Here is a 13820-nt window from a genome sequence, read left to right on the forward strand (position 1 = left end):
GAGACATAGACAATTAACTTGGGAGGTGGCTTGTAGGAAAGAGAACAACAAAGAGTGAGACTGAATGCACTGGCCTTTATAGTCACTGTACATACTCCCTAGCTCATGGGCCTCAGCTTGTGAGTCACACATCCCTTCTTAAGTCCGTTCCTAGTACAGGACACTGCCAGCATGGATGTCTGTCCCACAACTGAACGGATGGGCTTCCCTTAGCACTCTCAACTCTAGTCTGCCTCTAGAGATTGGGTCTGCCTTTCCCTGCAGCCCCTGGATGGCACGTCATTAGAAAGAAGGACATGCCTTCTAGTACTGCCTCTGTGTCTGCTACAGGGATCCATGTGCTCATTCATTCATACTGAACTTTGTACTTGTAGGTACCTCCATGCCTATAGACATGCCTGATGGCTTGGCTTCTCTGAGAAACAGCATGTCACTGTCCTAGGTGGATTTTAGAACTTCTTAAGAGGACGGTGCCCACCTTGTCCCATCGCTACCTCTCCACTCCTTGGCTTTTCTTTGACTATTTTAATTCCCTGTCCATCCTAAGGTCACACACAGTCTGCTGTCTGAGCACAGCTCCTGGTCCTCCCACCTAGAGTCCATAAATACCTAGGAAGCCAGTATAGCCAGGTGCTTTACAATGAAGACTGCTTCTGCTTACTGGACAATATGGGCCTAATACATACCAAATCGCTCAAACAGTGTAGTATAAGAATCTAATAAGATCATATGAAGGATATTTGCAGCAGATGTACTTCATAAATATTAGTTTCCTACAGCACATCTGCCACTTAGGCCCTCTGCTTTCTCTCAGTTGGCCTTCATTTCTCTTTCATGTCTGTCAACACTTAGTTCCCTGTATCCATCTGTTGCCGTACCGTATTGCCCTCCCTTGCCCATTATTCATCCCTCAAACCTTTCTTGAAAGACCCAGCTTTGGACCACCTTGGATTTCTTCTTCACACTATTGTCAAGGTTGTTAGAGAGTTGTTCACTAATCCTGGCTACTGAGTGTTCCCCAGCTGTCTTCCTGTGTGGCCCCATCTAGGTCTTTGTCTTGTCCTCAAAAGAAGTGGCTGCAACCTTCATCCTTTCCTCAAACTTCTAGTTGCTCACCAAACTCTCCATCCTTCACAGATAATTTGACTTCCTAGTTCTCAGGAGGAAAAAACAAAAGACAGGAGGCATGCTAGAATGTTCTAAACCCTCCTCGCCTGGCCTACAGATCTATCTATATCCCTGCTCACCCCTCCCATCTTCTGCAGTAGAGAAGGTCCTCCATTGTGTGTTGGATTCCAGCCCCTGGCTGTCTCAGAAACAACACTCTTTACTTCTATCTCTTGGTCTCCCTCTCCTACTATAGTCACTTCTGCTTTAAAATGTCACCACTTAGATACACACCCTTCACTCCCTCCCTCACTGTGCTGCCCCACTGTAGTCTGCTGTCTCCTCCCTACAGCCATCTAAAGCCACTTCAACCTCCATTTTCTTGCCTCTCACTTTTCAATCTCGACTCCCACACTACTCCCCTCCAGCCCTTTCTGCCACTTCCAGTGGGGTCCCTGTTTAGGACACTCCTCTCCTGCATGGCATTTTAGCAGGGTATAACAAACTGACTTGGTTACTCCTTCCTTAGCTTCAAGACATAAATCAAGACCCACAGCCACCCTTCTTGGTCTCTGCTCCCAGATCTCTCATTGAGGTGTTCTTTGGACTCCACTAGGATCTTCTTCCTCCCGCACACTCTCTCAAGAGCATCTCACCCACTGCATCAAGCTCTCATCTTGCCAGATGAAGCCTGCACATACACTTGGAAACCTCAGGACTGCACATACAGCAGCCTTCTGGCCATACCCACCACAAACAAAGAAATGAGCAGTTCCAAATAGGACCCAAACTCACCTCCCAAGCTTCCCATCCTGCATCACCTGCAGGAGTAGCCTCACCAGTCTGACTGGTCTTATTGTTAAATTGCCGTTTCTATAGTTTCCTGACCTTGAAGCCCCCTCTTCCTCAGGATTACATTTACCAGTGTTTTCCTGATTGAGGACTGACTGTTTCATCCCTCCTTTTTTTACTTTTGGGGCTAGGAGGCAGATTCTAGAGTCCCCATTACAGGGTTTGATGTGTCTTCTCTCTAAGCTGTCTCTGGGTGCCCCCATCTCCACAACCCTGCCTGGGGCCCAGGCCTAATCTTTTTAGTCTGCCATGATGGCCTTGCCCAAAGCCCTTCTCTGCAGGCTTGCCTTCAGTTTAGCCCATCTCTCTCTAACCACCAGGTGTCTTCTCCTCTGACACCTGCTGTGCTTTCTTTTCTTTTCTTTTCTTTTCTTTTCTTTTTTTTTTTTGACCATGTGAATTCCTCATACTCTTACATGGAGCTTGCTGTATTAGCTCAGTCCTCCTGCCTTCCTGGAGCAGCCTGATATCTAGTCCTCCTTGATCCCATTTCCCCTTTCAAGATACAAAGGAGGAAAGCATTTGGGGGGTTGAGATGCTGAATACTACAGTTCTTGGTACAGTGACCAGTAGGATAGGCAGAGACATTCAGCGAAGACCAGCTCCCTCCCTCTCTCTCTCTTTTTCTCTCTCCCTCTCCCAACCTTTTGTTGATCTAATCTTTGCATTTACCTTAGTATGCAGTCAAATGTATGACCTGCTTTTTCTGCCCGTCCCATCATGGCCACCTGCTCTCACACATGGACTGCAGTGGCCTGCCATGGTTCCTGACTTTTAGAACCAGTGCAGTAGTGATACTAAGGCAAACAGTTTTGCAGTGAAACCTTTCTCTAAACCATAGCTTAAAATACTGAGACAGAAGACACAAAAACTCTAAGAGTATAGGTTTATTCTGGTTTTGTTTGTTCATTCATTCCTTTTTAATGGACAAAATCAATACACGGCCTCAGCTAGAAAGAAAGAAGTAAGGGCAAAAGGCCATCGTTGTGATTAAATGTTGTTGTAATTGCTCTGCTATGCAGTGGGTTATTTTGCTTTGTTTGGGAATGTTTCTTTTTGACAAAGAATCTCAGGAGGTAGCCCAGGATGGCCCTGAACTTTGGTTCTTCAGTCTCAGCATCCCAAGTGCTAGAACCAAAGGCAAGCACAACCACACCTATCAACATATGTATTCATTATACAAAATAATGGATTTGTGTTGACCTTTTTATGCATGTGTGCCTGTACTCTGACAGTCATGTCTGTAACTGCATCTTGTCCCCAGGCCCGCGCCTCTCCTCTCCTCGTGCGTGAGACAGAATGTATTTGTCAGTCTAGGTTCAGCTTATTTCACTTAATATCCATTTCCCTTCAAATGACAAATTTTTATTCTTATTCCTTTTTATCATTTTCCACTGTGCTTATACGTGTGTGTGTGTGTGTGTGTGTGTGTGTGTGTGTGTGTGTGTGTGTTTGGTGGGCATGTACATACAGAGGCTTGGGAGTCGTCCTCAGTTGCTTTTCCACTTTTTTCTTTGAGGCACAGTCTCCCATCAAACCTAGGGCTCACTAATATGGCAAGTCTTTCAAGCCAGCTTCCTCTAGAGATTCCCCTCTCTCCTCTCTGGGATTAGAATTATAGGCATATATGTGGGTTCTTGAGATCCAACTCTGGTCCTCATACTTAAGCAAAAAGTGTTTTAACCACTGGGTATTCTCCCCTGCTCTCATTCTTTTTTATTGCTGAACAAAACTCCACTATGTATATGTACCACATTTTCTGTATCTGTTCTTCCCTTGATGGGCATCTAGGCTGGTTCTGTAGAGGTGCTGTGAAAAGTGCTTTGGTACAGATGTCTGTGCTGTGCTGACCTTGACTCCCTTGAGACAGATGGCCCAGAGGTGGTAGAACCAGATCATAGGATAGTCTGTCTGTCTGTCTGTCTGTCTGTCTGTCTGTCTGTCTGTCTTTCTTCCTTTCTTCCTTTCTTTCTTTCTCTCTCTCTCTCTCTCTCTCTCTCTCTCTTTCTTTCTTTCTTTCCTGCTCTCTTTCCTTCCTTCCTTCTTTCTTTTTTTCTTTCTTTCTTCTTTTTGGAGAAGCCTCTACACTGATTTCCATAGTAGCTGAACTAAACTTTTTTATTTAACTGAAGTAGAGACCTGGTTAGAGCCAAGGTATACTCTGTAAGAAAAGCATGCTTTTAACTCCAGTGGAGTTCCTGGCTTTGTTGTGGTAAAGAAGCATTTGTTTCTAGTTTGAATGTTCATCTGGGTCAGTAAGAGGACAGACCATTCCCAAGAGTGTGCTTGGCTCTGAGGGAGAGAAAAATTGTCCAGTATCTAATGGTGCAAATCATTAGCTGTGTTAACAATCCTACAGAAAAAAAAAATATAATAATGTATCCCCTTTTCATATAGTTAATGTAGCTAAATTTTCTCTGGTGATTTAAAATCCCAGGGAATTTTTGGAGATAGTAATTGGCTCCACATTGGAAATATTCAAGGTCCCTGAACCCTGAGCTCCAGCAAGACAGATAGTAAACTGCCTGAGCCCTGTGAAGCTCTGTATTCACCTGAGGTCTCCTTGCCAGAGTCCTAAAAGAAACCAGGACTCAGCAGGTTCGTGTTTTCATCTTCACCAATGGGTTCTCCGAGTCAACATGGTCCTAACCTAATTCTGAATTCCCTTCTTTCCCAGAAGTGTAATATTTACCTAACTGGTTGTTTAAATCAAAACCTTGAACCTCGGTTCTCCTTTGTCACCATATCCATCAGCTATTGATTCTACTTCAAAAGCTCACTGCCATTTAGATCTCCCAAGTGTCCATTTCTCTCCATCTTGCCTACCTGCCCTCTGGTCCCCACCCCCATTCCCTCAGGAACAGCCCTGTGTAGGCTCCCATTTCTCTCCTCTTCCTGCAGACAGCACAGTAGCCAGCGAGAAGGGTCTTCCCAAACAGAACTGTGGTGACATCATCCACCCCTTTCTTTGAGCAGATCAGGAACCTTCCTTTGTAGTTAAGGCAAAGGTCAGAGTACATTATAGCCAAGAGTGCCGTGCATATTTTGCCTGGCCTTCCTCCCACAGTGTCACCGCCCACTGCAATCCTTGTAGCTATTGGACCCAGCTTCTAGCCATCCTTCAGTTCCTGCAGCTCCTGCTCAGGACCTGTGTATGTGCTGTAACAGGACAACTGTCTGTCCCTTCACCTGTGGTCTTGTCACCCCTCCTTCTAAAGAACACAGCCCTGTTCTGTTTAGGTCAGCTCATTTGCTTCTCTAGAAACATGGTAAGTTATATTTTGCACCCCATAAAGGTTCCAAGAGCCCTCTTCAGTTCAAACTTCTACCTGTACCTGGATGTTCCTTAGAATAGAGGTTCACTCTTGTGACAGACAGCAGGCTCCGCAAAGGTGACCCCGCTGCTGTAGTGCTCCTGCGTCCTTGACTAGCTCAGAGGCAGATATAAACGTGCTTCATGAGTATGGATTACATGGCCAGTGCATAAGATGCCCTTGTGGCAGTACCTGTGGATGGCACAGCTCCAGTGATAATGACTCTTCCACGATGAGAGGCTGAGATTTACACAGCACATCCACCGGAGGGAGCTGATTTGCTTGATTTCTCCACCCATGGAGCCAAAACTCACTTGTTTTTCTTTTCTCTTTGTTTAGCTGAAGCTTGCTTTTACTCTGGACCATGAGACTGGATTACCTCAAGGATGTCATATCTATGAGTACCGAGACAGCAACAAGTAAGCCACTCACTCAGTGGAAAGCATCGCCTACTTGCTGAGCAGCTGTGGCAGGATTTCTAGCTCAGGCTTCCCTTACAGGGGGTGCTCAACAGTTTTACTACCATGTGAGAAAATGCCTGGCACACACATACAAAATATCCCTCCTCCCCCAAAGTCTCTTTTGCCCTTAAATATAATAAAAAGGAACTTTTATAGAGGGCTGGGGCAGTGGCTCAAAGCACGTAGTGTGAAAGTATAAGGACCTGAGTTTGAACCCCCAGAACCCACATAAAGCCAAGTTCAATAGCACAAACCTATAACCCCAGTATTCCTATGGTGAAATGTGGGGAAGAGAGAAGACAGTCTGTGAAGCACAATCCAAATAGCCTGGTGTACAGAAAGCCCCTGTATCACAGGCCAGATAGCCTGGTGTACAGAAATCCCCTGTGTCATAGGCCAGATAGCCTGGTATATAGAAATCCCCTGTGCCAAACCCTGTGGAAGGTGAGAACCACATTGAAGTTATCCTCTGACTCCACATTTCTTCATGGCACACACTCATGAACATTTACACATAAATGTGTGTGTGTCACACCATCCATATACAATCATATACACATGCATGAAAATAAAGCAGGTGTAAGAGAGTAAGAAGTGTGTTAGGAAACCCACCTTCCTTTTCAGGCCCCACCCTCCTCTCCACCCCACCCCAGTACTCATCCCTTGCCTGCTTATCTGAGTCAGCTGGGACTTTGGCCTTGGTTGTGGTTCCGTGGCCACCAACTCCATACCTACCGCTTCTATAGTGAGCTATAGTGGCTTGTGGAGTTGGGTGTACACAGATGCAAAGTGGTGTGGTCCTGTTAGAAAATGGTGCCAGCATAATTTTAAAGTACGTTTTCTCTTCAAAGACTGATTCTCTTAGTGTGTGTTGTTAGTGAGACAGGGACAGTGGTGGTGAGTGAGGCGGAGGGAATATGCCTTGATGATGATGATGGTGGTGGTGATGATGATGATGGCAGTTCACATTTGGGCACCTGCTCTGAATTAGACTATCAGACTCCTGGGGACCAGCATGCGCCATTCCTACTTAACCCTCATCACAGCCTGAAGGGTGCTTTCATTACTATGCATTGCAGAAGCTGAGGCCTAGGGAACTCTGCCAGATCGTTCCACATAACTTACATACACAGTCAACTTTAACATGTCTACACTGGGGGAAGACTAGGTGGAAGACAGTTGTTAGCACTCTGGGAAACCATCCTCAATAACCAGTAGGCCCATCCTGGACTTGAGAAGAGTATATTCTGGTATCATCACATAACTATCCAAACTGTGTAATATTACCCAGCTGAAGGAATAGGCACCTGCTAGAAAAGCCAGCCATTTCCTCCCAGAACTCACTGCTCAGATGTGAGTAGAAGATAGGTCAGTGGGTACCCTTGTGACCACATCTGCACGCAGGTTGCCTCTGAGTATCATTGTAATGTCTGTATCTTTAGGCAGATGATGTACTTGCTATTGGACAACACTAAGTCCAACTGCATGAACCATTGGGAAGGTCATCCAGTCATCCTCCAGTTCCTCCATCTCCCATCTTGGATGGTGCTACATCTAGAAGGCATCCCAGTGCTTCTAAAGCCATTGTGTCAGAAATGCCATCTTGGTTTTTTATTATGCTCAGGTCAGCAACAAAGTCAACCTTGGATTCTCTGAAGCCAAGGACAAGATGGGAGAACTGAGCAGATTCCTGGGTGGCTGGGCAAGCTTTCTTAGAGACTACGCATGTAGCCCATAAACATACCATTCTGCTTCCCTCTCCTTGCTCCGTACTGTTCTCCATGCCCTGGCCCTCACTCTTGGCCTTCAACTGCTTGTCAGGATGCTCCATTTATTGTTAGTCCTCTGCAGAACCGTCTTGCTTTTCAGCCACCAGCCAGCCTCACAGGACTGCACACTGTACCTTCCAGAACTTCCCAGTGATACAAAGCCATCTTCCCAGATCATCCTGGTATATTTGAGTTATTGGAATAACTGTTTGTCCACAGACCCTACCCATGCCCACATACCACTTTGTGGCCTTTCTACCTACTACTTACCAGGAGACTGGCAGAGCTGCCATAGGCCTCTGTACATGCCTGGCCACTGGGAAGGAATGGAGCATATGGGGAGGGACTCCCAGGCCACACTTACCTTTAAGTCACTTCAGCCAGTCTATGGGAAGCCCCAGGGCCAATGCCCTTTGGAGGCAACTCCCCTTCTTTAGGGCCTGGCCTGTGTCTGAGCCCTACACACATGGGTAATGCTAGATGACTCAAGATATGGATGGCAACAGGAAGAGGGCTCCAAGACAGCTGCAGCATCAGAACTGAGCAGCCACATCTGGGGCTATGGCAGAGGTTCCAAGTGTACCTTTCCCTGTGTACCATCATGGGTGGGAGGTGGGGGAGAGGAAGGGATTCTGGGCCAAGTCCCATGTTTAATTAATTCATCCCTCCATCTGCTTGGTTCTTCTCCTCTTCCTTCCCCCTGAGTAGGCAGATGAAATATTTCCCAGCAGCCCCTGAGAACTTCAAACCAGCACCAGTACTTCCCAGTACTTTGTGTCTGTGCTTAGAGCTGTTGCCAGTTCTACAGGCTAACTGCAGTGTTACCTAAGAGCCGTTTCTAACAGGGTGAGTGCCTCCAGGCCTCCTGCAAATGCAGACGCTGCCAGGTCAGAAGAAAGAATGACTTTCTTGTTCCTTGTAAAGCCCCAGGTTAGGAGAAAGGAAGCTGAATCAACCCAGAGATAGGAAGGGCTTGCAGAGCTGGAGGCAGCACAGCTATACAAGTGCCAAAAGTGACCTCATGGGAACAGCTGGAGCTGGAGCGTGCATGTGGAGTCAGCCACTCACAGTGCAGGTGTGGGCTTCTGTGACCCTCACAGCAGGTGGGGTTCGAATCTCTATGACACCAACATCCCTGCTTTCAGGCTTGAACTTGGAATGATGTCTCCCCGCTACCTACCACACAGAGGGGTACCCTTGGTTCTTCCTGTTCTTGTTACCTAGCATGAGACACCAACAGCAACAACCAGAGTATGCTGGGTGCCAAAATACAGTATTTGATTCTACTTGCTTCTCCTAACAGAATGTGAGAAACCATACATGTCCTCACATCACAGAAAGGAGAACCTGAGATCTGGGAGATGCCCTCCCCAAGGTTGTATCTAAGAAGCAGACAAGCTTCTCTCAGGGTGCTGCTTCCTCTATGAGGTGCATAGCAGGCATGGGCCCAGCCTGTGGGTCTATAGAGATCTGATGCCAAGTTGTCTAGGGATCTGGGACAGGGAAGTCAGCATGACTATGGTAGCTGCTGCCCCATCAGGGTTTGTAGTACCTTCATGTATTGTGTGCGGCACCTTCACGGTTGCTGTCTATACACATGTAATCTGTATGACCAAGATATTTATTAGGGGGGCTAAGTGAGCATCATTTCTCAAGGTTTCCTGGGAGATCCAGGAAAAATGGGGCTGAAGAGATAAAGCCCTGAAGTTTCTTACTAGAGGTTTCCCCTACTGACAAGCTTGTACTTGGCTGTTCACATACTAGTCCCCTTCTTGGGCCACAATGTTTAAAACGAGGAAACATGAAAGCCAGAAAAATGAGCTGATTGTGTGCTAGCCACAGACCCTTCAGTGTATGCATATACATGGAACAATGGTTCATGTCCCAGCATGCAGAATGACATAGGCATTATACTGTTTTCTTCTGTGGCGCATACTAGAAAATAAATGTATACAGTAAACTCACTTTGTAAAACTTACTTTCGAAACCACTATGTGCAAAGAGAAAAGCTACAAACCCTAAGTATGTAGCTCAAGGCCATTGTCCCCTAGTCATTGTTCTATTGCTGTGCAGAGACACCATGACTAAGGCAACTCTTAAAAAAGAGCGTATTACTGGGGGCTCAATTACAGTTTCAGAGGGTTAGTCCATTATCATCATGGCAGGGAGCATGGCACAGAAATAGTAGCTGAGAGCTACATCTCGATCCATGGGCAGCAGGCAGAGAGAGACGGACAGAGACAGAAAGAGAGAAAGATTGACTGACTGATTGACTGGGCCTAGTGCAGATGACCCTCCAGACCTCCATGGCTATGCAGTCACCCATCCCCTGTGTGGTGTCATACCTCTTAGGGAAACCCATCAGGAGAATTAGGTTCTGGGCCCCACTCACCATTGCAAAAGGTAGTAAAGAAATTCTTAGGGCTGGTGAGATGGTTCAGTGGGGAAGAGCACCGACTGCTCTTCAGAAGGTCATGAGTTCAAATCCCAGCAACCACATGGTGGCTCACAACCACCTGTAATGAGATCTGATGCCCTTTTCTGGTGCGTCTGAAGACAGCTACAGTGTACTTACATATAATAAATAAATAAATCTTAAAAAAAAGAAATTCTTAGTGTATACACCACATGAGTATGCTAAAGAAACTTGTGATTAAGCAGGCATTCAGAGAGGTCTGTAAGCCCCTAGGGCCAAGAGCATTTAATGTTTTCAGGTTCTGTGATTGAATACTGAGAGTGCAACCCCCAAGATCACAGAGGTCTCCCTAGAGGAGAGCTACTGACCCACCACACCAGTATGTTTGACATTTGCTCCTTTCTCCAGTGGGCCCTTCCTCCAAATTCCCTATGGCCCACATCTGCTCCATCCTTCCTTTCTCTAATATCCATTGCCAAGACGGTCAAGGATCTCAAACTAGAGGGAATCCTCCATGCCTGCCTTGTACAACCCTAGAGAGCTTCTTGGATGAGCCACATACCACTAGGCTCAGGTCTCTCAAGCTATTCTGTCTCCTGTTGTCTGGTGCCAGGTGGTATCCATAACAATTGTGTTCTTGGCCAGATGCTTAGACTGCAGGAATGACCCACAGCACTTTGTAGTCTCAGCTGCCCTGTTAGTTCGTGAGTCCTGGGCAAGATACACAGAGCCTTTCTGCACTCACATGAAACAGAGACATATCCATGGCCCTGGGAACTTTCTCAGTTTGTCCCATGCTCATCTCTTTGCAACCCAAATAACTACCTAAAGATGACCCAAGAGATTTTCCCACAGGACAGAACTTCACAGTACCAAGAACTCTTCCAACTAAATATTTCTTAGCTTTTCACAAAGTATGCTCTTGGTTGACACAGGGTGGCATTAAATGACTAGAGTTCAATTGCCTTTGCTTAGCTCTGCCACTCTCTCTCCTTAACTCCTTAACTAAGGGATGAACTGTAGTTCTTTTCTGTCTGTGGAGCATCCTGGGGCCACAGCAATGCAGTGTAACTTGGAGCCCTCAGTCATTTCCTTTCCAGATGCTTTGTAGCACATGGTGACATGCTCTTACCACAATGGGGAAAAGGTTAATGGTAATCAGCATTTTTACTGCCTCTGAATCTATTCTGGTCACAGCTATACTGCACTCTCAATTTCCTGGCCTGACCAAGGTACCTGTGCAGACATACATCTGTAATCCAGAGGCACTCCAGAACCAACCTCTATAAGCATATAGTCATCTGCCAGGCTTGCCCTTTCAAACCCAAGGAGGCTTGCTCTTCTCTAAGACTTCAAGAAATTCTAGAAGAGGCTGTGATCTTTGGGCCTGTACCCTATTGAATGAACAGACCACATATTGCTGTCCAGTAACAGTGAGCCACAGCCTCTCTCTACCAGTATGCTGAACCAGACACTAGGCACATTCACAAAATGAGACTGGCAAGTATGTCTTCTCTAATCACCCTCCCCAGGCACCAGAGGCCTATGACACTCACAGGTTAGCCCTCCAAGAAGCAGGCCACAGGACTTCAGGTTGGGTCGAAGCCTAGAGAAAGGTGCCCATGGCCGTCACCTCCAACAGCTACTTGGCAGGTAACCAGAACATGCTTGGCTCACTCAGCTCTTGGCTGTGCTCTCCATAGGGAAGTGTTTCTAATCTGTCGTCACTGCTACTCCCATACACTCTGAGGCATTGTGGCTTTTTCTTGGTGGTTGGGCAGGAAGCCTCCAGAGCCTGAAGGAATTGCCATGCTTGATGACAGACAAAGGCTATTGATGGCTATAAATCACTTAGCTGCTGCTTGGCTTTTTTAAGGGAAGAGGACATGTTAACTGTTCTGAGGGTAGGTCTTCCTGTGGTGGGTACCCAACTGGAAAGGGATCTCACAGAGTGACTCAAGCTGTACCCGCTGAGTTAAGTGGGAGGAAGTGCCCCACTTAGGCATGGCTTTGTAGAGCCAACCAGGAAAGCCTAACTGAGGTACACAACACAGATCACTCCATTGACTAGCCCCACCTCACTGGGCATCCTCAAGTGACCCATCTTAAGCACTGCTGGGCCATGGTCCAAAGTGAGCAAGCCAGAGGATGACTAGCTGGGGTCGTACCACATTGAAGGGGGCTGTTCTGAGGGAGACAGATCTGGCTTAGCCCTCAATGTGGAGACTGTACTGTCACCACCATGTCCCCGAAGGCTGTCTAGAGCTCTCTGAGTCTGTAGTCAGGCCTTCCTTGGGTATAGGTGCTCCACTCACCGGCTAGGCTTTTGTCTCCAAAGCTGAGGCATCTCTATCTGTGTCCTTGTTCCGTATTTCTTCACACAGGATACCGTGGCCACCGTCTCTTGGGTGTTTGACCTAGCTGCTGTATGTTACACAGGTGTAACATTTTAGCTGTTTAGAGTGAGAGGAATACAGTTGTCCCATAGACTCTTGTTTTCACTGGGAGAGGTCATTTGTGCTTTAATGCTTTAATGTTTATATCCTCTTAATGGCATCAGCTAGACATAATTAAGGTTTTAAGAACTGAGGATTGTTCAAAATATTTATGTTATGTAAAAAGTGTGTGGATGCTTTTACAATATGGAGATTGAAACTAAAAGTTCATACAAGTGTTCCACAGCTACATCTTTTAGCTAGTTTTAATTCCTTATTTTGAGATAAAGCCTTTATAAATTTCCCAAGCTGGCCTGGCTGTCCTTGACCTTGGGATCCTCCTGTCTTAGCCTCCATGTACGATTACATGACTGCAGTGCCATGCCCAGCCGAAAATGTTTTCTATGGAGTCTACTGCACTCTACACAGCAGTTTTCCCCCACAATGAGTAACCACAGAGTCCCAGGATTTGCCCTTTACTGAAGCATTGCCCTGTGTATCTCTGTCTTTGCCCCATGACTATCAGAGCAGTTGTCACCTCACCACTGTCTATATGGTCACTGTGAACACTAGGCCTTGTGGGGACATAGAACCTTAGGGAGATGAGGCAAGTATTAGAACTCTCATCCCAGGTGAGAGTCTGAGCGAAGACTACCCTGGGTGCTCCATACAGCAAAGTGCCTGCTCCATGCAGACATGTTCCACGTTCCCAGAGCTGCCTTTGAGAACACCTACCTCCTAGTTCTGCACCATTGTCTACTCTCTGAGACTCTGTATGTTTGTGTTCTACTTCTGCCAACTAAGCCAAACTGGCTCAACTACTGTATGCATTTTCCTAACCCATCCCATCCTCTCCCATCCCATCCCATTGCCCCCATCCCATCATGAAGTGGCTCCTTCCCTGGAGCCTGGTGGGTTGCCCACCACTTTATGCTAAATACATGTCCTCTATCCCTTAGTATAACCAGACTAGTCAGGTGGTCACCATGTTTTGTGTAAGGAATGCCATTCATCACTGTTCTGCCCATGAAACAGAATGCCCTTTTCACTCCCTCTGACTTTCTCAGTGAATTTTCCAGTGCTGATGTCATCAAACGTGACTCCGTATTGTTACCATAACCCTGTCTCAGAACTGCCAGTCCCCTGCTGAGTACTTCTTGTGTCTGCCTGTACAACTCAGTAGAATGTGAATGCTTTCGACTGTGAGGTGGAGAGTGCATATTAAGAGGCTTTGCTGGATTCTCTGTGGATTCTGGTTCCCAGTGCTTAGAAAAGACCTGGGATCCAGCCAGGGACTGCTGAGAAGTTTTTAGCACTGATGAAGTTCTGACTCCATGTGTACAAAAGCAAGAACAGCCCCTGCAGCACAGCCAGAACACTGCAGCTGCTCAGCAGATGCCAGGCTAGCACACTGCAGCTGCTCAGCAGGCGCCAGGCTAGCACACTGCAGCTGCTCAGCAGGTGCC

The 13820-nt window shown here is 46.7% G+C and overlaps 1 protein-coding gene across 4 annotated transcripts in view; it reads left to right on the forward strand.

Moving 5' to 3' along the window:
• Dis3l2 (DIS3 like 3'-5' exoribonuclease 2) overlaps nucleotides 1-13820 on the forward strand; it is a 367143-nt gene that overhangs the window by 322396 nt on the left and 30927 nt on the right. For all 4 annotated transcript variants that reach the window (XM_031368272.1, XM_031368275.1, XM_031368274.1 and 1 more), the window contains one exon: nucleotides 5613-5692. In XM_031368272.1, the coding sequence (XP_031224132.1) occupies nucleotides 5613-5692 (80 nt within the window). The remainder of the gene's footprint in view (nucleotides 1-5612; nucleotides 5693-13820) is intronic.

The sequence above is a fragment of the Mastomys coucha genome, unplaced genomic scaffold (assembly GCF_008632895.1).
Source record: "Mastomys coucha isolate ucsf_1 unplaced genomic scaffold, UCSF_Mcou_1 pScaffold14, whole genome shotgun sequence".
NCBI classification, from domain to species: domain Eukaryota; kingdom Metazoa; phylum Chordata; class Mammalia; order Rodentia; family Muridae; genus Mastomys; species Mastomys coucha.